At 38.3% G+C, this 27250-nt stretch overlaps 3 protein-coding genes and 1 long non-coding RNA gene across 7 annotated transcripts; 3 read left to right on the forward strand and 1 right to left on the reverse strand.

Annotated features, from left to right (window-relative positions):
- Window positions 1-661: 661 nt before the first annotated feature.
- Window positions 662-7441, forward strand: LOC143366255 (uncharacterized). The gene is made up of 14 exons (XM_076807160.1): window positions 662-1587; window positions 1681-1782; window positions 2007-2131; window positions 2209-2392; window positions 2477-2580; window positions 2659-2775; window positions 2835-2950; window positions 3054-3096; window positions 3594-3767; window positions 3839-4085; window positions 4160-5110; window positions 5662-5816; window positions 5954-6116; window positions 6206-7441. The coding sequence occupies exons 1-14, from the start codon at window positions 1162-1164 to the stop codon at window positions 7268-7270; spliced, it is 3972 nt and encodes a 1323-aa protein (XP_076663275.1). The 5' UTR covers window positions 662-1161; the 3' UTR covers window positions 7271-7441.
- Window positions 7442-7923: 482 nt separating this feature from the next.
- On the reverse strand, window positions 7924-15942 carry Gluprors (Glutamyl-prolyl-tRNA synthetase). The gene is made up of 13 exons (XM_076807159.1): window positions 15771-15942; window positions 15205-15387; window positions 14406-14815; window positions 13978-14329; window positions 13716-13887; window positions 12283-12684; window positions 11757-12207; window positions 11440-11685; window positions 9387-11366; window positions 8902-9303; window positions 8451-8842; window positions 8235-8378; window positions 7924-8159 (listed from the first exon to the last, which is right to left on the reverse strand). Exons 1-13 carry the CDS (start codon window positions 15811-15813, stop codon window positions 7994-7996), a joined length of 5343 nt encoding a protein of 1780 aa, XP_076663274.1. The 5' UTR covers window positions 15814-15942; the 3' UTR covers window positions 7924-7993.
- Window positions 15943-17248: 1306 nt separating this feature from the next.
- LOC143378858 (uncharacterized) lies at window positions 17249-18378 on the forward strand. Its single transcript, XR_013088375.1, has 3 exons — window positions 17249-17334; window positions 17655-17766; window positions 17892-18378. It is a non-coding gene; the product is annotated as an uncharacterized LOC143378858 (long non-coding RNA).
- A 908-nt stretch (window positions 18379-19286) lies between these two features.
- Window positions 19287-26897, forward strand: Pkd (serine/threonine-protein kinase D3). Of its 4 annotated transcripts, none has more exons than XM_076830183.1 (13): window positions 19287-19434; window positions 20010-20291; window positions 20635-20766; window positions 20843-21048; window positions 21123-21402; window positions 21475-21632; window positions 21722-21783; window positions 21855-21984; window positions 22048-22180; window positions 22245-22427; window positions 22506-23252; window positions 23758-23843; window positions 23934-26897. In XM_076830183.1, exons 2-13 carry the CDS (start codon window positions 20027-20029, stop codon window positions 24045-24047), a joined length of 2496 nt encoding a protein of 831 aa, XP_076686298.1. In that variant the 5' UTR covers window positions 19287-19434; window positions 20010-20026; the 3' UTR covers window positions 24048-26897. The 4 variants fall into 4 exon arrangements, with proteins under 4 accessions (XP_076686298.1, XP_076686301.1, XP_076686300.1 ...); XM_076830186.1 differs by lacking the exon at window positions 19287-19434 and adding an exon at window positions 19575-19904 and having other exon boundaries at window positions 20843-21024; XM_076830185.1 differs by lacking the exon at window positions 19287-19434 and adding an exon at window positions 19579-19904 and having other exon boundaries at window positions 21861-21984.
- The last annotated feature ends 353 nt before the right edge of the window (window positions 26898-27250 follow it).

Consider the following 27250-nt stretch of genomic DNA (forward strand, 5'->3'; position numbering starts at 1 on the left):
GAAACTCTCGAAACCCGAATAAGAAAAAGTATAGAATCAAAGAATAAGGAATCGTTTGCGACATGCCTCGAGAATTTGTAAATTGTTATATTTTTGTTTAAAAATGGTCAATAGAGATTTATGCAGAAATTTTGTTCACTTCAATTCTTAAAGCAAAATATTCCACGTATAAAATAGAATCATAATTCAAATTTCGAGAGCTTCGAATTTCGAAAGTTTCGAATTCGAGTTCTCCAGAATTTAAAAATTAGGTTCGAAGGTTTCGAACCCACCCCCTTTATGCCCTTTATTTAAAAAAAAGTATAGAGACGTATAGCGGTTAAAAGATTCAAGGGGCTGTAGGTCACGTTATCGACCACTTGCGCAAAGTAAATGCCACCCGTAGCCCTCTATTGCCGAATTTATAAACCATTTTAACGAGACGTCACCGTTCATTCCCGCCACCAGTGAAGAGATCTCGGGCGGGTTTCCTCGCGCATGCGCGGCTTTTGCAGTACCGGATCTATGCTGGCGGGAGGGGCAAGTAACGCGTGATCAGGTACCCCATGGGTGATCAATGAACCCCATTTTATCGAAACTTGTACTATACTGATGCTAAAATCGCTGCGCATGCGCGAGGAAACCCGCCCGAGATCTCATCACTGCACGCCATCTACATACATTTGTATTCAGTGGTTCACGAATTCTCGCAAAAGGGAGTGCTTCATCACGCTTTTGTCTAAAAGTCTCAATTAGCCCATTAAAGTAAAAGAAATTTTATCGATCAGACCCGAAAGGCGGACCGTCACGAAACCCGCACTGCCATCGAGATACATGGGCCTCTGTTAGAAATCCCCTACGATGTTATTTCGCGTATACGTTTTTCCCGCGCAGTGTTAGTTTGAAAATACGTGACTCCGTTATTGTACGATAAATAATTAATACTGTCATTAAGGCACAATCTATTAAACTTTTCGATACCGTCCTGTCTCCCGCGGATCGCCGCATCCGTCACTCATGGATAAATACATTCCGGGCCACATCAACCGCTGGCCTTTATAGTTAACAAGATGATCATTCATTTTGCCGACGTGCTGCAGATTCCGAAATCGACATTTGCACTGCAATCGCAATCCTTTTGATTGCACGCCTGTAAACCGTCTAACTCGTAGGATACTGTTTATGTCTAGCAACATACAGCATCCAATACACATACCTTGTATTTACCGTGACCTTAAGGGAAAACCGTTTATAAATTTTGTACGTATTATGTTGGCTGTGTTTTATTTACGTCCGAAAAATTTATCGTTGATCTCGTGGATATTACAATTGTATAGAGATTTCAACAAAGGAGCAACGTTCACAGACTGTATCGTGGCTTGCATGTATTCTACTCTCTACTCAATTAACACGATGTCGCATGTCCGTTCTTTGTATGCTCCATCGCAAACTGATTTTGCGTCCAATTCCTCAGGGGGTACAATGTCGTCGCGCAGCAAGTCGCACAGCTTAAGAGTCTGCTGTTTCTGCGGGCTCTCGGAGGACAATGAACTCGAGTTCGGGAAGTTTTACAGGCACGGCAATATCGTCACGCACTATTACTGCCTGGTATGCATCTAATGCAGTTCTCATTCTGTGGATAAGAGTTTCGATGCGTAAGGCGTGCACAATCGTTCTAAATGTACGTGTGATGTTTTGCAGCTTCTGTCGTCGAACATGGAACAAAAAGGGACCGATGACCAAGGGATTTTGGGATTTCTAAAAGTAGATATACAGAAAGAAGTTCGTAGGGGAAAGAGATTGGTAAATAATCTTATGTAAATATGAATAAAGTAGTTTCTTCAGTATTCGTTTGAACTTAGCGTTTCTTTAGCAAGTGGTGGGTAACTTGTAGCATTTCCTACCGACTGCTGCATCAAATTTTCCTCCACTTTGAGTCTTTAATAGCTTCTGTGTCTGGAATATTTGCTAAGAGGCGATTAAGGATTATTTAACGAATCTTTAATTGGCGGTGTTGATCTTTTAAGGTATGCTCGTACTGTAGGAAAAATGGCGCCACTTTGGGATGCTGCAACGTCAAGTGTAAACGAATATTTCATTATCCTTGTGGGCTAAGGGCTGGAACCTTAAACCAGTTTTTCGGTGAATTTAGGTACATTGCTCTTGGTTTATCCTCTTCTCACGGTTTAGATCCTGAAGTAGAGTAACTACAGTCTCGTTACATTTTAGGTCATTTTGTATAAATCATAGACCAAAGCAGAAGCTAGATATTCAAGTGAAAAATGAAATGGCGAAACCGAACGAAGTAGTATGTTATATATGTTACGATAACGTAGAGCCTAGTGACGTAATGAGCACAATATGGGCCCCGTGTTGTAAAAAGAACGCGTGGTTCCACAGGAAGTGTGTCCAAGTAAGACACCGATGATATCCCGCAGAGTATACGATTATTTAAGCGCATAGCAGTGCGTATCTGAGTACAGACATTTTGTTTCAGCAACTTGCTGTGAGCGCTGGGTACTTTTTCAAATGCCCTCTGTGCAATGATAAAAAATCGTTTCAGACAGCCATGCTAGAGTTTGGTATTTTTATTCCGAGTCAGTGAGTAGAAAATGAATCTTGTATGTTTGCAAGGGAAATCTATTGGGAGCGACAATTAATACGTTATCTCCTTTCCAGAGATGCCTCCTGGGAGCTTGTGCCAAATGCGTTTCAGGAACTTTTATACAGACACGACCAATGCGACTCTCCGATATGTCTTTGTCCTAAAGGCAGAAAATACACGAGCTTTAATGCGTAAGTGAAAAGAAATACCGTATAGGTACATCATTTATTTTCTAAATATGTTCCCGCAGAAAGTGGGAGCTGGCGCTTTGTCGAACTTGCGGTTCGCAAGGAATTCACATGGCCTGCGGACAACTTAAATGGGGCAATCCTATTTGGGAATGTAAGGAGTGCACTTCCATATTAGGTAAGCTACTTACGGATGATACATTCTCCCATAAGTTATCAATGAATTTAATTGAGAATGAATGTATTTTGATGTATTATGATGTATTTTTCCATTTCCATAGGCAAATCCAATGGAACTACTAATGTAAACATAAGTACATTACAGTATGTATTCGCTCTTATCACTTTGTCAATCTGAAGTATTTAAGGTCGTACAAGTATTAATACGAAATGAGAACAGCATTGCGCATTAGGGCGGGGCGATACTACATAGGCGAAAATTTAAATTTGAATTTTCAGTTGGCCTGAGTGCGGGATAGTTGTCTTTTGATTAACCAAACACAACTGTAAAAGAAATTTGGAAAAATATTCATGTCTGCAGGTTCCTTTTTCTCTTAAAAATGTAAAAATTCAGAATGTGATTTTTTTTTCTTTTTACATTTTGTAAAATGTAAAAAATAAGAGAAAAAACAGATTTTGAAGAGAAAAAGGAACCTGCAGACATGAATATTTTTCCAAATTTTGTTTACAGTTGTGTTTGGTTAATGAAAAGACAACTATCCCGCACCCAGGCCAACTGGAAATTCAAATTTAAATTTTCGCTTGTATAGTATCGCTCCGCCCTATTGTGCATTATGATACATTTGTAACTTTTTAATTAGGAATGATTCTGACTCGGAAGCCAGTGACATTTCTGTTGGTAAAGATTCACCTATACCGTTCGCATCAACAACACCGGTTCTCAGCTCTACGCCACACGCGTCAGCCATTAAGCTACGTCCTGGTCCACGGACGTTCAAGTTGAAGCAACTTAAAGCAGCTAAAGAAATGCTCAGGTTAATATGTATGAGATGAGAGAATATGCTCTAAGTGTATTACGCTAACAAAAGTGTATTTTATTCGCCAGTATGCGATTGAGCAATAGTAGTAACTCGCAAGCTACTCAGAATATGGTTGAAACCTTACGCCTATCCCACGTGGGAGAATCTACAAGTGACAATGGAGCTTCTCTGATTAAGTCCCATTCGTTATTATCGAATTTAATATCGCGTGATTGCGAAGAATATCCTAGGCCCGTGCCTGAACATTCCAAGTCGCTATTAACTCCATCGAATAATAATTTTTTTGCATTTGACAGTGACGATGATGTAGAAGTAACTATGCTCTTACATAAAATATAATGATATTCACGTGTACGTGCTGATAAAAGTATTTAAATGTTTCACAGATTACTAGCGAGAGTTTATCGAACAGTACACTTGATAGTGCTAATGGATCACGGTCTCAAAGCATTATCGAAGATGGGAAAAAGAATTCTAGTTCACTCACAGTGTCGAAGTTCTTGGGACGACATAATTTTAAAAAGACCGGAGACAATAGTTCTATGACGAGTAATTTAAAAGTTACTAAAACTGCCCGTTTAAATGAATCTAGTTCGCAGGATGTGGAGAAACCCAGTGTTTTAGAGGAGATAATAAACCTGGACCAGAAGGATGATGAATGCGATCGTACTGATTCCCTTTCGAACATCCAAATCACCAATGTAATATCTTTACCACCCGAGAATTTCGGAATTATGCCCTCTGTTAATGACGCGGAGGGAGCTGACGACATTGAATGTTTGACGTTACAAAATACAAATGACTCATTGAATCATAGTCGGCTGTCTCGATCGCTTCCTCAAAATGATAGTTCAGACACAAGGTTGAAAAGAAAATTTGACAAGGCTACGTTGAACGCAACCAGTTCGCTAGTAGATAAATCTAAGAAGATGAGAAGGAATCTGATCGCGCACGAACTGGGGCAAAAGTCATCGTTCACATTTGTAGACGTTAAGAATACTGCGAACTCTATCATGTCTCTGGATAACATTTCAGCCCCGACGTTTAATAAAACTGATGAGAAAATAGATAATAACACGAAGGAGAACAACGCTTCGGCGAATGTATCTAATTCACAAAGTAAGGATAATTCGTACATTGAGATCGACGATGATTGGGTTACGAGTAAAAGCACAGCATTCGTACGTACATACTGCGCAAAGCCTTCAGCGAAAGGTGCTGCATTGAAATATAAACAGAAAGACAATAGTAACGGTACAGTTGCATGTAGTACAAGCGACATAAATGAAAGCAATAAAATACATGGAAACATGAAGACGGAAGAAGTTGCAAGAAATGTAAGTAGTACGTAGTTTTTCTTATTACAGAAGGATTGCCTTCTTGATTTTCTTTTTTATTGCTGAAAATAGCTGTGTTGACAATACTGATATGACCTCTGTACCCTGTGCAACAAGTTATATCTATATAAAAATTATTAAACTAGAAGTATTCTTTCCTATATCAATTTTAAAACAGAGTCGTTAACCCTTAAGTTGTTCGCTCCGTTGGCTCACATAGCTTTCATGCGGTGAGCTTTTTCCTTTACTTTCACGCACCTTATAGTAATTCTTTTATGCGCAATGCTTTTTAAATGTGCCTTAAGTGGGTAGTATTGTGTCATTTCCTACGTGGTTTTTCAAAACGCGATCTTAAATGTGTAACGAGAAGGTTCACGCTACTTATGGGATGACTTAATATACCTAACTTAGAGACGGGCGTAAACTTGAGAATTTCTTTAATGCACCGCAGTTTAAGGGTTAATTCTGATGAAAAGTGGGGTACGGGGATTGCGTTGTTGTGTGAATTTCCCCGTACCTTCTCTTCAATGTATAACTGGAAATTCTAACAGTGTGACGGGGATGCAGGCACAAGTCCTGCTGCTCGATCAGGAAAGAGTAACCTCGCAAATGACACAGGAGAATCCAACAAACCGGATCGCTCCCATTCAAGATCGAACAGATCACATACAACAGGTCAACGCAGATCACAAAATGATAATGAGAAGTTAGTATCGTAAACCATGTTGGACGTCTATATCATATATCGTAACAGTCTGTTCGAATGAAACGTACCTATGATGATTCGTCTGAACACTTTCATTTGTGTAATAAGGGCACGTTACAAATCTGTGTGAATTATAGGGCAACCATTTCAACATCTACTGTATCAAACAACCTCTCAAACAGTGTTTTCCACCAGAAAGAAAAAGAAAACGGAAACGAGTGTCATCACCCTCGATTGACATCGGAGTACGTACATTTGCGCGACCTTAAATTTCGTGTGTGCAATTCAAATAATCTGCAGGTGATTATACGTATCTCTTTATCATTATCAATATAAGTTTGTGTTTTTAGAAGATATTTATATACGCACGATCAATTACCCTTTCACAGATGATCTTATACAATAAGTATCTTGTAAATATCAATATGGAAAGTGCAACAACCACCCCGAAGAGGAATACCAGGTTCAATGCATCTACGCGGAGGGCTGTCCAACAGAAGCCCTTTAAAGCGCAGAATGAAACAGTCTCGAATTGTAAATGCGAGGACAAATACAGCTTGCTTGTTACCGTTCAATCTGATAATTATCGCGACGATACGAAGGAGAACTTGGACCCAGTAACGCCGATCTCTTGTAAAAGCGTAGCGGACAATTTACCCACGAACACAGCTTTGATAGCGAATAATTTAACAGTTTCTGCGAGTAGTAATAATCAAAGCGACGGTGATAATCCGACAAAGTCCGTGTACAATGGGACTAAAGTAATCGCTGATAATAAGTGGTGCCATGGAGAGGATGCTAATTTAATCAGCAATACTGAAAGCATTTTCGATGCAGAGGAACCTCTTAATGCATCTCCATACGCGAATTGCGGCGACAAACACTTTAGAAGTATCAATAATGTAAAACGAACTATTCAAAGTCTAAGCTCCGATCTCGTGGCAAGCAGCATAAGTGCAACGAAATTATATCAACTTGACTCACGTCTCCACGATCATGCGAATGGTAAAATAGAGAGTAGAAGTAGGAGCGCAAGTAGAACTCCTTTCAAAGTGAGTATCGATCTGGAGAAGATAGAAGACTTCATGGGCGATAATCCAGACTTGTTCCACAAACACAAGAGTCAGAACTGCGAGCAAAGTCTTGAGGATGCACGTCTTTTAAAGGGGCGGAGTGATGTGGCGGAGAGAATTAGTTTACCGAGTAGACCTGCGACGAACTCGGCAACAGATGAATTGAAAAGTTTCGGGGATTTAACATTGTCTTTGCCTAGGAACAAAACAAAATTTAGAAGCCACGCGAACGAAACCAGTGAGAATATTGGAGATCTAATAGGAGCGGGCGATTTGGTTCAAGAAACGAGAAGCATAAATAATTCCTTGTCTCATAATCCGACATGTGATTTGAAACGTACTAGCAGCCGTTTCGAAAAACAATGTATTTTCAATAGATAACACAATATAAATATATATATATATATATATATGTGTGTGTGTATATATAGGCGAAATGTAGTTTATAGCTTATGAAGGTATTAGTTTAAGATTATTGAAAACAACTGCATTCGTAAACACTGGCATAAATAACAACTAATACCCTTACAACAATTACTCATGAACGTGTGTTTTTACACGTAATTAGATATACGTACGTACATACCCGCAAAGCAATAAATTTACTGTATTGTTTCGAAAAGTATACTACTTAATTGCTCGTATCTTTAAATTGAATTTTCGATTCTATATATACAAGGTTTGATGTTTCAGCCCATTCTACTTAGGCTTTTTTATTTTTCAAGATTTCGGACATGTATTCTTTTTTTTTTGTTACGTTTAATTACTTATTTAAGATAAAAAATAAACATAAGTTTTCTAAAGATAACTACGACATTTGTAACTCCTTTCACAAAGACATAAATTAAAATAAATAAATTTCAGAGGCGAGATTTTAAAGCAAACTTGGGCATAGCACTAATTTTAAGTTACATTTAAATGTTTATCGTAGAAATGAAAGAGAATCAGTCATGCAGAGTATTTAAGCGTAGCAAGCAAATAAAGAAGTGTTTACACATTTGTAGAAATGTGATAAGTACTCTACTAAGACAATATATTAGAAACGTATCCTTCGAAGTAATCTTTATTGAGTCAATTGCTTCAAATCTCTGTGGTAAAAAGATTTTAGTAGCTACGACCAAAAAGTGTATAAAATTTCGGTTTGCTCTGACAATTAGGATGGATGCACTTTTGTTTCTCGAGAGGTGTTGATGAAGTTGGCTGTTCGAATGGTATACAAAGACTTTTTGCGCCCATTGATACTGTTCCAGGCTCCTCCCCTGTGTCCTCTCTACGAAGAGAAAGAAGTATGTAAACGTATTTCATAACAAATAGAAACATATCAACAGCTTAGTGTAATATTTACCGTGCACTGTCAGCTTTAATGTTATCTTCGCAAGGTGATTCTCCACAAAATGGTGATAACAGTAGATTCTTTTTATTCAGCTCAGAACAGAAGTCATCCCAATTATCTGCTCGCTTGATGTGCTCATTCAGATTTTTTCTTGCTCTGTTAAAAAGAATGTTAACCATTTAATAAAGCAAGTAACCATTGAGAATCCCTTTCTAAACTGGTATTTACCTAGCCAGCATGCTTGACTGTATATCAGCCAACAACGTATGCAAAGCGACGACTACTTCGCCTCGCTTCGCAGTCACTCTTTCAGAAGTGTCTCTGCGCACAAATGTAACTTGATTCTTCTCCAAGTCTTTCGGGCCTAATTCAACCCTTACAGGAACACCTTTCAACTCCCAGTGGTTGAACTTCCAACCAGGAGTGCGATTACTGCGATAATCAGACTTCACTCTAAGCGCTTTATCTTTCGACAGTTCGCTCAGCAATTTGTTACATTCAGCGGACAAAAGTTCTCTCTGCTGAGGCGATGTACTCGCTGTGATACCGCAAGGTACTATGACCGCTTGGATACAAGCTACATTCGGTGGAAGCACTAAACCTTTATCGTCCCCATGAATCTGTAAATGAAGGTTCTTCTGCGTTTAAAGAATTTCACGCGACAGCGACAACCACGTACCATTATCATAACGCCAATCGTTCGAGTTGTTAAACCCCATGAATTCTGATAGACAAGTGTTTTCTCGTCTCCTTCCGCAGCACCCTCCACTTGAATATTAAACATTCTTGAGAAATTCTGCCCCAGGTGGTGACTCGTAGCTCCTTGTATCGCACGACCACTCGTCGAGATGAAAGCCTCCACTGTAGTAGTATAATCACCGCCAGCGAACTTTTCTTTTTCAGTCTTACGACCTTTAACAACAGGAACTGCTAGCAAGTCTTCGTACACTTTAGCGTACATATTTAAAATTATCATTACTTCTTCATCGGCCTCAGCTTTAGTGCTAAACGCAGTGTGCCCTTCCTGCCACAAAAACTCTCTTGTACGCAAGAAAGGCTTGGGGTCTTTGAATTCCCACCGCTGAAATAAAATAGGACAGACACCTTTGATCAATTACAAGTCAAAACACTTCTCAACGTAATCGTTATGTAAATTATATTTACCACTACGTTATTCCATTGATTGAGTTTCAGAGGAAGCTCAGTATCCGACCTCAGCCATTTGGCATAAGCAGGATACATTACGGTTTCTGACGTGGGTCGTATCGCAATGGGTTCTGCTAAATCTGATTCTCCGCACTTTGTGACCCATGCAACTTCAGGTGCAAAGTCTGCGATGTGAGTTTTTTCTTTCTCCAAGACTGCTCGCGTAACGAAAATAGGGAAATAACATTCCTGAACACCCAGCTCTGTTATTTCCTTATCGATGTACTCTTTTATTACCTTCCAAATGGCAAAGCTCCATGGGCGGAGAATGTAACAACCTGATACATCGTAATATTCAATCATACCACTCTTGGTGATAATTTGGGAATACCATTCGAAGAAATTTTCCTCTTTCTTCGCCTCCAATCCCAGTCTGGTTCCGGTTTTAGCAGTGTCTACATCTTTCGCGCCTTCGCTTTTAACTATTTCTTTGCTCGAAGCATTCTTTTGCTTCTCAGCCTTAGAAGTATCTTCTTTTTTCCTCTTTCTAGATGTTGCATCTGGCTTCGTTGGTGTCCACTCCTGACCAGTTAATGTTTTATAGTTAACTTTCAAATCTAACAGAATTTTTACTTCTTGGTCGATAATGCTCTTTTCAGCTTTAGAATCTTTCAATTGTCTTACTTTATCTCCTTGCTTTTGTACGCCCTCCGAAAGTTGAGCACTATTAGCTTCTTCCTCGTTCGCTACCTTAGTCGCTGGAGCAGCGGGTGGTTTCCACTCTTTTCCAGTTGCGGCTTTGTAGTCAGCTTTCAACTTCAGAAGTGCCTTTACTTCTTGGTCAACGATGTCTTTCTTTGCCTTCGAAGCTTTCAACTGCCTTACTTTATCCCCTTGTTCCTGTATTTTCTTGGACATTTCTTCGCTACCAATTGCTTTGCTCGTTGCATCGGCTGCTGCTTTCTTATCTGCTTTTGGGGAAGCAGTATTAGCTGGCTTCCAGTCCTGTCCAGTCGCAGACTTGTAATCCGATTTTAAAGCTAAGAGTTTCTTTATTTCTTCATCGATAATAGCTTTGTCTGCTTTCGAAGCTTTCAACTGCCTTACTTTATCCCCTTGTTCCTGTATTTCCTTGGACATTTCTTCGCTACCAATTGCTTTGCTTGTTGCATCGACTGCTGCTTTATTAACTGCTTTTGGGGAAGCAGTAGTACCTGGCTTCCAGTCCTGTCCAGTCGCAGACTTGTAATCCGATTTTAAAGCTAGGAGTTTCTTTACTTCTTCGTCGATAACAGCTTTGTCTGCTTTCAAAGCTTTCAACTGCCTTACTTTATCCCCTTGTTCCTGTATTACCTTGGACATTTCTTCGCTATCAATTGCTTTGCTTGTTGCATCGACTGCTGCTTTATTAACTGCTTTTGGGGAAGCAGTATTAACTGGCTTCCAGTCCAGTCCAGTCGCGGACTTGTAATCCGATTTTAAAGCTAGAAGTTTCTTTACTTCTTCATCGATAACAGCTTTGTCTGCTTTCGAAGCTTTCAACTGCCTTACTTTCTCGGCCACCGTTTGGGTTTCAATAAACAATGTGTCAACACACAAGCCTGTTGATACATTGTTCTGTGCTGCAGTCTCACTTTCTGTTCCTGTCCAATCAGTACCCACTTTGTTTCTATACTCCGTCTTCAAGCTTGCAAGGCGTTGCATTTCTTGATTTATCTTCAGCTGTAATTCTTTGATTTTGCTCTCTTGCTGGACGATATCTACGGATAATTCATTCCTGTTAGAATTAACAGGAGCTGCTTTCGGTGATTTATCTGAAGTCATTCCTGGTTTCCATTCCACTCCTGTGCACGTTTTGTATTCAGCTTTTAAATTTAGAAGGCCTTTTACTTCTGCGTCAATCGTAGCTTTGTCGGCTTTCTTGGATTTCAGACTACGTATTTTATCCCCTAGAGCGACAATCTTTTCATTGATCACATTTGCATCCTGCGTCGTATCCTAAAATAGACAATCGCAATTTCAAGAAACATATTACTAACTTACGATCATGAAATTATAAGATAGGGCATACATTTTTCCGAGGGGACTCTTTAACAGAAGTTGCTGGCGCAGCAGTGGCAGGAGAAGCAGTTTTCGTTGTGTTCGTAGTATGTCCATCGGGTACATGGAATAGAATTAAGGGTTGCTCTCTGGAGGAAAATGGACTGGCAGGTGCATAAGGCACATCGCACCGGAAGAACCCTTTCCTCTGTAACTGAACTATTTCTCCCTTCTTTACACGTTTCAGTTCTACTTCTCCGAGCATTTCTACCTCTGTCTGAAATGTTCATTGAATTCATAATAATAATTATCCACATTTCTAATCATGATGAAACACCAAAAACCTACTCTCGTGTCGTTTGCAATAAAATCCTTGAAATCATCATCTTTTCCCAAAACTGGTTTACTAATAATATGATCAAAGTAAACAGCGTAACATGGAATTAGATTAGCCTGACCACTATTGTTACTTTTATCAGACGGCACCGCTAACCACGTGATTTTCAATGTATTCTTGTAATCTTTATTCTCTAAATTCAATTGCGCTGTTATTTTCTTAACGACGCCATTCTCCTTCTCAATCTTTTGTATCAAGATGTTGCCCCAATTAATAAAGGTTGTATTCTGCCCTTCGACCAGCATGTTCGCATCATCTTTTTCTATGTACAGCGAGGGAGTTGCTAATACTCGCTTAGTACCCTTCGATGGATCTTTCGGATGATTCTGAACAGTTAACCATTCCTCTTTTGCATTAGTTATGTGTACCAGTACAAGTTTATCAGAATCTAAGGCAGTATACCTGAAAAAATGACGTTATACAAATGATTTCTATATTTCCCGATGTGCAATGATAACTTTCCATATCGCGACATACCTAGTGACAATTGGATCGATGACCTTTTTGTTGAACGCCCATATTTTATCCCACTCCATGAAAACGACAGACTTCGAGCTACCTTGAGCAATTATAAATTGCTTCAATCCTTCGACGGTCATTCCTCTCCTTAAAATACCTCTTACGGTTGGGAAACGTGGGTCGTCCCAACCATCGACTAGGCCTTCGTTGACAAACCAAGTTAATTTCCTCTTAGACAAAACTGTGTTGGTCATGTTCAAACGCGAGTACTCCCATATATAAGGACGTCTCAATCCCAATGCATCGATTAGCCAGTAAAATTGAACATCTCTGTCATGATACTCTGTCGTACGTAAAGTGTGAGTAACATTTTCAACAGCGTCGACAATGGGACAAGCGAAATCGTATATCGGATACACCCTAGTGAAAAATGAACACGTTTCACATTAAATGTTAATTTTCTTCAATCTCTTAAGGGGGAATAACCGTTTGACAGTGTCGAAAAACGTTTTTTTTTCTATTTTACATATTTTCATAGATTGATGTTTTAGGAATATTATAAATCAAGTCCGATGTAAAGATTCGGAAGATTGACGAAGTTATAGGCATTTGAGTGAAACAACCCAGGTAGCACGGAGCAGCGTGGCGCGGTGGCTCGACCGATCGCAGCGGAACTACATTTTTCATTACGGTGGCCTAAAAATTCGCGCTACGTACAACCATTTACTTCCAATTTTGCATGCAGAATCGTAATAAGATTCCACATCGATCTGCGACGCCTTTTTTTCATTCATTCCCCGTTTATTATTTATAAAGAAAAAACGTAGACTTTTCTCTTAGAAAAATCTAACTTTTTCTTTGATCTCTCACCATTTCTTTATTTTTCAAAATTTTCAAAATCAGCGCCGTAGATCGATAGCTATTAACATATTTTATAAAAAAATTATTGTTTACGATTTCAGACACGACATACAGCTTTTTTCAGTGCCACCGTATAGCCGTCTGAAATCAAGAGAGTTTCGGATATGTATCCATAACTTCCAAAAAACAATAGTTTTTTAACTGAAACTTTTTTTTTAAGTAGTTCATAATACTATGTAAACATAATACAAAAACGGAAAATTTTCCTCAAGCTGTTGACTTGTAAAAAAATCCACAAAATGTACACATTTTCCGAGCGTTCAAACGGATATAGAGTAAACGCGCCAATAAATTGAACACATAAGGCTAATGAATGAACGCTATTATAGAATTATGTTTGCAGCGCGATTGATTCCACGTGCTGCAAAAATTATTTGGATATGAAGCAAGAAATTAAAAGAAATCTTTAATTAATTAGTTGCTTATTTTAATAACTTATTTGACTCATTTTAATAGAAAATGTCCATTCACTGGTATACGTGTTCATTTACTGGTACAGCCACCCTACCCCCTCAATCTGCAATATATACTTGTATTTTGTTCCAGTTCGAGGATGTGGCTCTGGTTTGCACCGATAAATTGTGGGATCCCGTAAACACCCATTTGCTGATTGATAATCAATTTTAGCTCTAACACAGCATTCTTGACCTTTGGTAGTGCCTTGCTGCATTTCATTCCATAGCCCAAGATTCTTTTCAACAGCTGAAATGATAAACAGAAAACATCTTATTTGTTTCGTGAATTCTTAACGTAACATTGCCTTTGTACGATCTTCTAGAATCTAACGCTTACAATTATCTCTGTTCGATGACATTAATTTCTGATCACGTTGTTCCTTCATTATGGGAGCGGGAGTGTCATCCACGTACGCTTTCCCCTCTTTTATTAGTTTCGTACAGTATTCCAGCATTAAATCGAAGTAATCAGAAGAATGCGTAAAGCGGTCCGGTTTGATTTGCAGTAACTCCAAGTCTTCTAAAATAGCTTTCTCAAATTCCACATTCTCTTTAGCAGGGTTCGTATCATCGAATCGCATGATAAGCTGCCCTTGAAATGCCTCGGCGTAATACTGATTTAACAATGCTGCCTTGGCGTGACCGATATGCAGATACCCGCTTGCCTCTGGCGGGAAGCGTACTACAACCTATTACAGAACCAAATCAGATTATAAAAATACTCCTTGAAAACTAAAAGCGGTGTTAAAGATATAATTCACTCACTTTCCCCATTTCCGCTCCGGGTAAATCAATAAATTTACCTTCCTGTTTCCTTTGTCCACTCTGCTTAACAGACTTTTCTGGCTGTGCATTATTACAAACAGGCACCTTAGCATTCTTCTTAACAGACGACAATGCGTCCGCGACAGCAGGCAGTGAAAGCATCTGTTTATACCATCTACTTATATTGACAAATTCTTTCTCGAACTTTGCTAAAAAGTCTTTATCCAGAAGACTACAGAACACATGGATATCGGCTAACGTTAACTTCTTGGAGACCAACCAGGTGGTTGTCATCAACGCATTGTCCAAATAACGCAGCTCAGTCTCCTTCAGTGGCAGCGATCCCAGAGGTCCAATTGTGAAAGACAACCAGTGATCGACTTCAGTTTTTTCACGAGGATTGATACCGCCTGAGCGAAGTACGGAGTACAAATGAGTGACAAATTTAAAGTGGCATACAGCACGAGAAACGACAAAGACTGATTAGTTTACCACAGGCCTGCCCTTTAGGATGCAAATACCTCCTCAAGTTATGGGACCCGGGCAACAGCCAAGCGTGGAACTGTTACGTTGCTACCACAGCATGGGCTGCGGGAGGACAGCAAGACTGTGCGTGCGTCCATACTGGCTCGTACCACGAGTCTATGTAGCTGGGCCTCACTCGTATGGGCGCACACACTCTTGCAGTACTCCCAAAACCCACGCAATGGTTAACAAGGTAACAGTTCAGCCCTTGGCTCTTGCTCGGGTCCCAGAACTTGAGGAGGCATTTGCACCCTAATAGGCAGGCCTGGCTTACCATATAGATCGGTGTGCGTGGTTCTTCCAAAATAACGACCAACGTCATAGCTCCTTTCTCCTAATGCTTCATTCTGAGAATTCGTTAAGCGAACATTTCCATCGCCCTTCCATTCATCGCACCAAACCACCTCGATCTTCTCTGTTTTCTCTGAATTGACTACCTCTGCTACTATCAGAGCATCTACATAAATTAAACGTGTATTTAATAATGTCACTGAGCTGGGAAGAAACATTAATATTAGCCATGTCGAGTGAATGTTGATAGCCAGTCAAGAATGTTTCAACTGTCTTAAGTTTCGCCAACGATTACATCAGAAAGACGCTGTTTAACGTGCGTCTTCGTGTCTTCAGGATTTAACGTGCATTTGACGAAAAGGAATTGACGAAAGTACAAGTGTACGAAGAAACGAAGTGAGGCTAAGGTTTTTCAACAGGAAAGCATGTTGCAGATATTATACTTTACTCTAGTCGGCAAATTTTTTTCGACATCTGTTTTACGATTCCATCGAAACAAGCAAAAGTCATTATAGTTTTTGAAGTAACAGGTGTTATAAGATAACCTACCTGTAGGAGGATTTTTAGAATTAACTGTTAGCTTGTAATTCATATTTGTATGTTAGATCTCGGCTTAAACAACAACATTCATGAATAAGTCCACGTAGGTTAGAAACGCTCTTCCACGTGCACAAGTGTGCCCACTGATGGACACATGGACACGTGACATAGATAGTTTGTGCGTGTGTCACGAGCTTTCGGCGAACCTACAGTGGCGGACGAAAGAAAGTTTACAATTTTTAAAATCGTATAACTCTTTTCGAATTATTCCAAACGACATGAGTTTTTTTGAGAGGCTAGAAGGATTAGTTTGCTAAGTGACGTGTTTCGTCGTTTTGAAAAAATGCAATTGGTCGGAATAGCAAAAAAAAAATAGTAGAGGTAGTTTTTTAAACTTTTTTGTGGGTCTGCAATGAAAATTCAAAAAAACCCATTTGTAGATTGAAGTAAGTTGTATATATATGTGAAATTTCATTAAAATTATAAACGCTTAAAGATCGCAGAATTCCCAAAATCAGCGATATTCGACTTTATTCTGCGATCTTTAAGCGTTTATAGCTCAGAGCAATGTTAACCGATTTTGATGAAATTTTAGGCATGTATACAACTTACTTCGATCTACAAACGGTTTTTTTTACTAATCCTAGCTTCTCAAAAAAACTCATGTCGTTTGGACCAATTCTAAAAAAGTTATGCGATTTTAAAAGTTTCGTCGGACTTTCGTCCGCCACTGTATATACAGGGTACCCCGAAAGCACTAGCATTGCAAACTTAATAATGTAATAACGAAAAGAAGCTAAAGCTCGGATGATTCATTAGAATTTTGAAGAAAAAAATAAAGAATTGTTAAAAACTTATTGTTTTGAATTTTTTAATCGCATTATTATTATTATTATTCCTTTCGATTTGTATCCAAATGTTATTCTTATCGTGTTCAAAGTGCATCACCCGTTAAATAAATAAAGGGTAAAGTATTAAAGTTCCCTTTAAATCCCTACCATTACATTAAAAGCCCTCTAAAACTACAGAAGCATACCTAAGCAGCAATTGATTTTAACTATAATAATAAAAAATTTAGAAAGGTTGCATTTATATTTATATCTTCTCCAGCAACTGGCTAATAATAACATTTCTAAAATTCGCAATATCTATCGATCATCCCGTAACAAATGTACAAATCAGCCATTCTTCTTTTAACAAGCTTTTACTATTAGATATCAAATCGTTCTTCCCTCTTTCTCCCGCGTCTCTCCCCACGCGGTTACCTTTCATCGCTTTTGATTGGATTGATCGCGCCGTTACGCCGATCCCATTTCGCAACGATCCTTCGATAACCGCATGAAGTAAGAGTAAGGAGACTTATCTCTATATCCCAGACAGAAAAAAGTTGGTCACGATAAATGTTCCGTACAACGGGATGTTTGCCAAATGGAATAACTTGGACTTTGTCGTCGCCATCTTGAATATTCGTCTCATAGTACATGTTACGTGCAGTGCGTTCTGTTCAGTTCTGATGCAAATTGTACAAGAAGTGTTTAATGCTTTGGTTGTAGTTTTTATAATAAATTTTGAAGTGAGTATATTTTGGTTACAATATTATTTCTAATCACATGATATTATAGGGTTTAGAAGAAAAATGGTAGAATTTTCTTTAGCATAAATTCTATATAAACTTTACTTTTTATAACCTAAAAATATTTATATGTCCAGTGGATTAATATTAATATTTAGTGACGAGCAATATTTTTTATGTTATTATTAATAATTAAAGGGTATATTTCTAAGTATATTCAAATATTAATATGAATAATTTTTAACGGTATTAATATTTTCAATTTTTCTTATAAGATAATTGCGATGCATTTTAATTTTTAATACTTTTAATTTCTATAGTAACATCCTAAGTAAAATGGCCTGTTGCATCAAGGAATGCAGCTCTAGAAGAGAGAAAAATGGATCATGCAAAAAAAGGTTTTTTACTGCTTACACAGTAAATATTTATATTGTAAGAAATAATTCTTTTTTTTTTCAAAAGTTATACACACACACACACACACACAGACACGTGTGTGTGTGTGTTATATTACGTGTATTATATTTAAAAGTTGAAATGTATAATTTTTTTTATAGAATGACATGTTCATCTCATGGTCCAATGTTTTGTGTAATAAAAATATAAAATTAAGCAAGAAAAGCATGATTTGCGAACTGCACTTTAAACCAGGAGATGTTATTAGAGAAGATGCCTTTTTACAAGACGATGGAACAGTCATGTACGTGAAAACAGGAAAACCAAAATTAAAAAAAGAAGCAATTCCATCAATTTTTCCACCAGAAAAGGTACAATACTATCAGCAGATGGAACGTAGAAATAATAATGATGTTATGTCTTCTGAGCTGTCAACTGAATGTGAAATCTCTGAAAAATCACATTCGGTGGAAGAACCAATTCCTTCTACGTCGCATGAGGATAATAAGGAAAAAAAGGAAATCAGCAAGTTTTCTACTCAACATTTTGGAAAAAGTACAGAGCTTCCTACAAGCTATTGGGTTTCTTATTTCTTTTGTAACTCTTTGTATAGCATAAATAAATATTATATATTATTATACCTTTCAATATTGTTACTTCTTTTTCTCTGCAACAATGTATATATTCATTTCAATTTTAATTTTGTTGAATATTGATTATATACCTCCTATAGATAAGTATTCAAAAATATTCTCGTCCAGTGTTCTGCTCTTTGTGATATATTTAATTATACTAACTTTAATTAATGTAAACATAGTTTTTACTATAGAATTTATTTCTTTTAAATTTAATTTTTATATATATATATATATATTTTCTTTTACTTATATGATGATTATTTTACTCATACTGTAAGTTATGAATTTTTTTCTTTTAAAAAATAACATTACTTTCTTCCAATTTTTCACATTCACACGTCCTACTGTAATAGTATTTATTGCATCACCCGTACATTATTTTTTGATTTTCGGATATGTGTATATGTAATACATCTCCTGTAATGTAACCATGTATTTGTATTTCTAACCCTTTTATCTCATCATCTGTCACTTACAATTTCAAGATGGCGACAACAAAATCCAAGTTATTCCATTTGGCGAACATCCCGCTGTACGGAACAGTTTTTCTGACCACTTACAAAGTTTCAATCTAGGCAGATGAGTCTCCTTACTCTTACTTCATGGGTAACCGCTATGCGCCGCTCGCTAGGTTTTTGCGCGCACGTAGGCACGCTAGCAGGAAAGAGTAGACCTCATCGATTTGTTTGAAATTTCGCACGCTTCCGTAATAGCCTTCCGTCCCTTTTTCCTTTTCTTTTCCCCACAGGAATATCGAGCGGCGGCCTCCGAGAAATGGGAATTATTAACACGTTTTTAATTTAATCCGACACCTACGCGTAAAGCGCGCCGGTGCACGGGGGGAGGGGGTATAGAGCTGATACAGGAGTATACGCGAAGGTGGGTCGGTCACCTGGAGATAACTGTAAAATGTCATCAACGAATGTGTGTCAGGCATGGATCTGACGCTCCTCGGTGACACTTGTGGGATCCGTTGTCACGCTAATTATGTACCGTCGACGTTAATTTGATCGGAAAGAAAGCGGCTACCTTCGGGATAACGACATCCTTTCACGATTACTCGAATGTACGTAAATACATCCGTGTTGGAACGGAACGCTCGTGAATTGTCAGTCGCGACGCGCGATAGGTGCTGGCGTATTTTTCTCTCTCTCTTTGGTCTCTTTCACCCGTCGGGCGCTCGTATGGCTCGAACGCGGTTTGAATTTCGGGAACGTTTATCGGCGATAGCAGTTTCGCTGGTTTATTCGTCGTTTATTTGTTGATATCTTTCCGGGCACGTTTTATAATCTCATGATTGCGCGACTGACACGGAGAAAGATACGCCTGTATGCGCACGGCTTCGGAGATATTGTTTGTATGCCTCAAGGAAGAGATAGGAGAGCATATTGGGTGTATCGAAGTTTCACGACGGTTCGCTCTATTTCTCACTGATTTTTTATGCGACCCTTTAATTGCTTTTGTGGTACTTTGAGTACGTTCAAGTTGGATGTCCTCACACTTTTCTTCAGCGATATTTTGAATTGGGGTTGAAGGGTAATTTTCATGTTACTCTTGTGAATATGCAGGCTTCTCTATGATTTTCGTTCACTTTCATTCGTTCAAGCGTCGCTAATTTATTAATATGTTTTTGCATTGCAGATAATAATACGGGTAACATGGAGGGACCAGAAGTAACGTTTTTATTTCAATTCGGTTTGACCCGCGATACGGTCACCGTCGACAGCAGCACATTGACGCTCAAGGCTCTGAAGGAATTTGCCTGCGACTTTATAAATACCAAGTGCCCCGAGCACGGTTTAAATCATTTGTTCGAACGGCTGCTTTTATTCAAGCATGATTATAATTCCACTAATATCCTGCAACTTATTACGAACGCAACGGAGGTTGTCGACGAGACTTTGGTGGAGATTGTCTTGACTGGTACACGTCACTTTTATTCAGAATAAAGGCTGATTCAGACACGTTGAGTAATTTAGTCGAGTAGCGAGTAATTTAGTAATTTACCGTTGTTTTACTAAACTACTTGACTAAATTTTAGTGTTCACACACGAAAAAGTACTAAATTACTAAATTGCTCAACGTGTCTGAATCAGACTTAATGTTCGTTCAACGAGTCGAGTCACAGCTATAAACAAAGACGAGTGAAGGCGTTCAGGCGGAACAGAGATGGCAATGGCAAATCACCAATAGCAATTTTGTTTACAGCTGGTGACTTGACTCGTCAAATAGAGTATAATAACATAATCGTCTGGTTTTGGTTTAGCACAAGTGCCAAATGAAGAGGTTCCCCTTCGCCCCCATGCTTTAACGGTTCATTCTTACAAGGTCCCCACGTTTTGCGACTCTTGCGGGGAAATGTTGTTCGGTCTTGTTCGACAAGGCCTAAAATGCGAAGGTACTCGTAACATACAGTACGATGTTGGGTCGTTAGATTAAAACGGTGTCTCTGACTAGTGCGTTTTACTTCGCAGGTTGTGGGATGAATTATCATAAAAGATGCGTTATTAAAATACCTAACAATTGCTCACACGATGTCAGTCAAAGACGGCGCAGTTCGGCGATGCTGAACGTACCGAGATCGCCGAGTCAGGGATCCACAAGTAGCTTGACCAGCATCAGTGATGATAATCATAGTACAAATAATACGCCGAATGTGAGCCAAAATAATAGCACTTTGGTAGGACTTTAGACGTTACGCAACTTACGATACGTTTCACTTCTTATAGTATTGTAATAATCCCTTGTATGTAGACAATACCAAGTATAATGGCTCCGAAGCAATCCCGCTCTCCTTCGTTGGGAGGTAGACCGGTGTGGGTCGAACGAGAACTTGCGACGCGCATTAAAATTCCACACACCTTTGTAGTACACACTTACACTAGGCCGACCGTATGTGGGCACTGTAAAAAGCTGCTAAGAGGTTTATTTAAGCAAGGCCTACAATGCAAAGATTGCCAGTATAACGCGCACAAGAAGTGTATCGAAAAGATACCTAAAGACTGTACTGGAGAGAATCCGCGAGACAATACAGGTTTCATTTCTATTGCATCTCGTTACCTAGCTTTGATTAATGAGCACGGTTTTAACAGAAATTGTTACGCAGGTAATGAGTATCCTGACAGTGGCGTTGGTAGCGAGCCAGAAGGTAAATGCGATGGTAGAAACGAAGAAGGCGATGGCGACAGCGATGCTGAATCTCCGTCGCCACCTCAGCACTCTTCGTTCGCAGCAGATGAAACGAAAGCATCCGAGGAGTACACTGTATAAACGCTTTTATGATGGTCAATGTAAAATAGAGTAAGGTCTTCCTCACGTTTAATGTTATAACTAATAATACGTTAATCTTGTAGGATCAAGTTCCAAGCAATGATGATATTATTTACGACGAACTTCAAAAGTCACGGCCGTCGAGGTGAATTGTGCTCCTTTAGTTATTAGATCCTAACGCTCAACATCCTATAATGCATAACTTAATCGTAATAGTTGCAGCTCCACGCCGAGCAATAATATTCCTTTAATGCGTATAGTGCAGAGTGTAAAACACACAAAGCGACGTGGTTCGAAGGTTTTGAAGGAAGGTTGGATGGTGCATTTTACGAATCGTGACCCAGTGGTAAGTGATCGATTCGTACGGACATGAATACGCGTATGTAATATTGAATTTTTATGTCTTTAGAGGAAGAAGCATTATTGGCGTCTTGATACGAAAGCTATAACATTATTCCAAAGTGAAAGTAGCTCCAAGTATTATAAAGAGATTCCATTAGTTGAAATATTGTCTATCGAGAGTGCCAAGACATCGCGTTCAAGTACGTATTTAACAGTTACGTTTGAGCTTGAGGTATTAGAAATATTAAATCAAGTATCTTTTAGGCACAATGCATTGTTTCGAGTTTAAAACTGCGAATATTGATTACTACGTTGGGGAGGATCCTTCGTACGGAGATAATTGCAGCCAAGTTCCTCCTCCAGAAAGTGGTATCGGAGCTCATGTAGCTAGATCATGGGAAACTAGTATTAGACAAGCGCTTATGCCTGTAACTACTGTATCCAGCAGTGAGTATCTTCCTTTTTCGTCTTCTGCGTACGTAGAAGATTATAGAAAGAAGCGCTAACAATCCCGTGTTTCCTTAGATCAGGAACAATCCACGGAACCCGAGGAAAATATTACGGATATGTCTCAGTTGTATGAGATCTATCCGGACGAAGTGTTGGGCTCCGGTCAATTTGGCACAGTCTACGGAGGTGTTCATCGTAAAAGTGGCCGAGCAGTTGCCATAAAAGTGATTGATAAATTACGCTTTCCTACGAAGCAAGAAGCGCAACTGAAGAATGAAGTCGCTATTCTGCAGAATCTTTCGCATAGCGGGGTGGTGAATCTGGAGCGCATGTTCGAAACTCCAGAGCGGATATTCGTGGTGATGGAGAAGTTGAAGAGTGACATGTTGGAGATGATACTGAGTTCTGAGCGCGGTCGCCTCAGCGAAAGAGTGACCAAATTCTTGATCACCCAGATCTTGGTGGCGCTGAAGCATTTGCACAGCAAGAACATAGTACATTGTGATTTGAAACCCGAGAACGTGTTACTGAGCAGCGACAGTGAATTCACTCAAGTCAAGCTGTGCGACTTTGGCTTTGCCAGGATCATAGGAGAGAAGAGCTTCAGAAGGAGTGTCGTTGGCACTCCGGCGTATCTAGCTCCGGAAGTGTTAAGGAACAAAGGTTACAACCGCTCCTTGGATATGTGGAGCGTTGGAGTAATTATTTACGTATCTTTAAGTGGTACGTTCCCATTCAACGAGGAAGAGGATATTAACGAACAAATCCAGAATGCCGCTTTCATGTATCCACCCACTCCCTGGCAAGAAATCTCATCCGATGGTATGCAACCTAATGATTTAGAATAAACTCTAACAAGGGAACATCCCGGACCCGGAAATTTGAAAAATTCTGAAACTTTGGGAATATGTAGAGAATTTCCTACTGATTACAACGCAATTTTTGTTTGCTGCCCAAATTCACTCTAAGGGGGTGTAATTGACCCCTGAAAATCCGGTTATTTTCCAATTTTGTGTTATGACTCGTGAACTGTAAAATAATTTTGTTACCAAATGATAGATCTCATTAGAAGAAGTAACTTTTGTTTTGAAACTTTTTATCTATCTCTTACAGTTCGCGAGTTATAGCACAAAATCAGAAAATAGCCGAATTTTCAGGGGTTAATTTTATCCCCTTCGAGTGGATTTGGGCAGCAAATAAAAATTGCGTTTTAATAAGGAGGAAATATCGTACATATTCACAAAGTTTCAGAATCTTTTGCATTTTCGGGTTCGGGATCTTCCCTTGTAAGATTCCTTCGACAATAAACACTATTGCCTCTTTCCAGCGATCGACTTAATTAATAACTTGCTACAAGTGAAGCAAAGGAAGCGTTTCACCGTGGACAAGAGTTTGCAGCATGTGTGGCTTCAAGTAAGCATGAAATGCTTTCATGAAATCGCAACTAATTCTGGCTGACTTCGAAGCGCAGGATCGACCCTAATTATGCTTGCGATGTTTCAGGATTATCAGACGTGGTGTGATTTAAGAGAATTAGAAGCTAAAGTGGGATATCGTTACTTGACTCATGAAAGTGATGATGCCCGGTGGCTGGCGTACAGTAGCCAGCGTACATGACAGAACTCTCCGCCTACATTGAACATCGAAACATTGCCAAATAATCTGTCGATACACAAAGGCTGGGCACGCTGTGCCCGGGCCACGATACGGCGTTTTATTCGTGCCTGACTTGAACAAGTTCACATAAGGGAGTACAATTTTATCTGTCACTTTAAATGTTAGAATAACTGATGATAGTAAAGAACACATCATTAACGAACGTATCTTCCAAGATAATTTTACATAGGGGATAAGAACTTTTACTTAAATGACATCTCGATCAGACTGCAATATGTAAGATAAGGCACCGAACAAATGACTGTAGGGAAGAGCGCGCAGCGATGTTTATATAAATGTTCTAAAGGGAGCTGGACGTGCTTCGATGCTGTGAAGAATTCATTACACTGTTTCAGTATAGTTAACCAGATATTCGATGAAACAGTACGTACATACGTAGCACGATCGCGTCACTGGTAACAATTACTTCTCTCCTCGCGAGGCAAGTAATCGTTCCGTGCCCTTTTATCACTTTAACACACTTCTGGATGCATAATAACATTTTACAGATATCTTTAAGTGGTAACCTCTTTAAATGAATAATATACAAGATATTTTCCAGCTTAAATATAGAATTCAAGGTGTAGCATGTTTTATAACTGCACAAGCGTTGCTTACAGTTGGAACAGATAGATTTAATATATATAAATAAGTATATGTATTATATACTATATCTCAGTTTTTTTTAAACATTTGTCTGGAATTTGGAGACGGATTATTATCGTAGAATCTTCTTCGATGCATTTAGATTTTCATAGATTAGACGAATGTATACAAAATTATGCTAGATAGAAGACAAATTTACCGAGTCGCATTTTCTCTCTAAACTTTCCAAATTACAAAACTTCGATGTCTGTAATTCGTGTCTTACATCGCGAACACTTGAATTTACCAGGGGAGATCGTGAACAACAATAAACTCTGGATTATTTACTCTTATGTGATATAAAATATTAAGATCTTAACGTGTACGATACATATGAAAATGTAGTCTTCTTATGCTTCCAGTTTCGTATAACGCAATGAATCGTGCAGATATTTGATTCTATTGATCATAAGAGGAAAGAAAGGATTAGTGATTAAGTAAGCGCATTTCAAATGATAGGAGATCTATCATAAATATTCCGAAAGATGTTCTACATACGGTTATGGGCATAATCGCTATTGTGATCAATTTTGTATTAGAGAGTAGAAAACGAAATTTGTTGATATTATTGGATCATTGGAAAGTGGTGGAGGAGAAGATAAGTTGTACATTTTACGTATGCTTGATATTCCATTCGTACTATTGAACGATAGCTTTTTTGTTCGTCTCTCATTGTTCTGCAACAAACGAAGAAGAAATATTCCAAGATCACCCTATAAAAGACAAGAGATCGTATACTTCATTCTTCTACTGTGTTCATTCCTCTAATTATACTTGTTTCCATTAAGTGGCGCCTTTTGTTACTTAAACCATTAATGTTAATGGATATGCATTCCTTCGCAATCGAAAGATATATTTTCCATGGTTTGGTACTTAAACATTTGAAAGAATGTACGTTGTACAACATATAACTAGCTAATTGAATTTGTCTCGAGAGAGATTAATGGCACGTTACTTGTAATACTAACGCGATAGTTTTTAATATTTTTTATTACAGCAATGTTTCTAACTACTAGCGATAGTGGATTATAGAGATAGGGTGAACTGCATACATAATAAGGAGGCAAGAAATATTCAGAAGTAATTAATCTGAGAATCGAGAATCAAATAGGTATAAAGAAATGTAATCTCCAACTTAATCAATTATCTCCCAAAGACTGAGTTACTCTTGGATAGCTATATTTGGCATTTTAATAAAATTCACGTCTTTGCCCAGTGGTATGCAAACATTCCGAATGCAATGTATTTTAGAGTAACTTCCACTTTCCTTTTGCTAGATTTTTATATTTTTCTATAACAGACAAATTATTTTAATTGCGCCTCAGTTAAGTAATTGAATCTCGTTCGATTTATTTAGAGCTTCCGATCGCAAAGTATCTGATTATCTTATTTTACGTTACGCTTCTCACGTATATGTATTTAATTAATATATCATTCAGTGTACCGTTACAGACGGTATACGGCCTATATTTTTAAAAGTTTATTTCGAAGGAATTATTTCTGTTACGGGGCGCATGTAATGTGCTTATTGTAACGTCTATCCTTGTGATTAAGAGATATTTTATTAGACACCGTAATGGAGTTAAAAGCGCTAGATCGAAGCAGTTAGTACTGTTGATACAATATCTCTTAGGATATTAATACAACGTGCGTTATATTTTATAATAAATTTTCAAGACGTATTGTACTTTTAATTGTACGTAGAGAAACTTGTGCAATGTCAATAGGTATGATTATACTTATAGAGTTCTGTGCGCGCAAAATATGGTATCGGTATGCATAGCATGTTCTCGCAACATTTCCTGCACAATGTGCGCTGAATGTATCTTTTACTTATATGATTGATGTAAAAACAAATTTATTTGTACATATATATGCGTAGTTTATATATTTTTAAATTTTGTATCGCTTAAAGCGTACTTAATAATTCCTTTTTACATGGGTGTTTAATTTTACAAAAACTAACAACGCGTTACGATTGAGCTAAGTTTATGTTACAGCCACCCGATTAACAGAGAAAAAGTACTTAAAAGAAAGACGGTAATAAATTGTAACAGACGTAGGTCATAAGTAAAACTAACAAAATTTTCGTAAGAATATTAAAATGTTAATTCATTATTGTACTTATTATAATAATGTGAATAAATAAATTATCAATTACAGCGAGCTGTGCAATGGTTCCAAGATTTATAGCCCACTGTAAATATACTCCTGCAATTTCTGGGGAATTAATCATGCGTTTAAAATGGATTCTTAGCACATACAAAGAATGCGAAGCTTTAAGACAATTTGTTTAAATTGGACGTCATTACAACGCGTACATAATCTTTCATCTTGTCCTCGTTAATTCTAACAGAACTTCTACCTGAAATAATAACATCCTGGTTTGTGTCGCGCTCGTGTCCGAGCACGTCCCCTCAGTCGTAGCATAAACTTAAATCGGGTAGATACTTTTTCGTTTAACCGTGGGTTGGAATAAATTATCGCTTCATATTTTTATTGTACGTCATTAATCAGTA

This window comes from Andrena cerasifolii, chromosome 2, assembly GCF_050908995.1.
Source record: "Andrena cerasifolii isolate SP2316 chromosome 2, iyAndCera1_principal, whole genome shotgun sequence".
Lineage (NCBI taxonomy): Eukaryota > Metazoa > Arthropoda > Insecta > Hymenoptera > Andrenidae > Andrena > Andrena cerasifolii.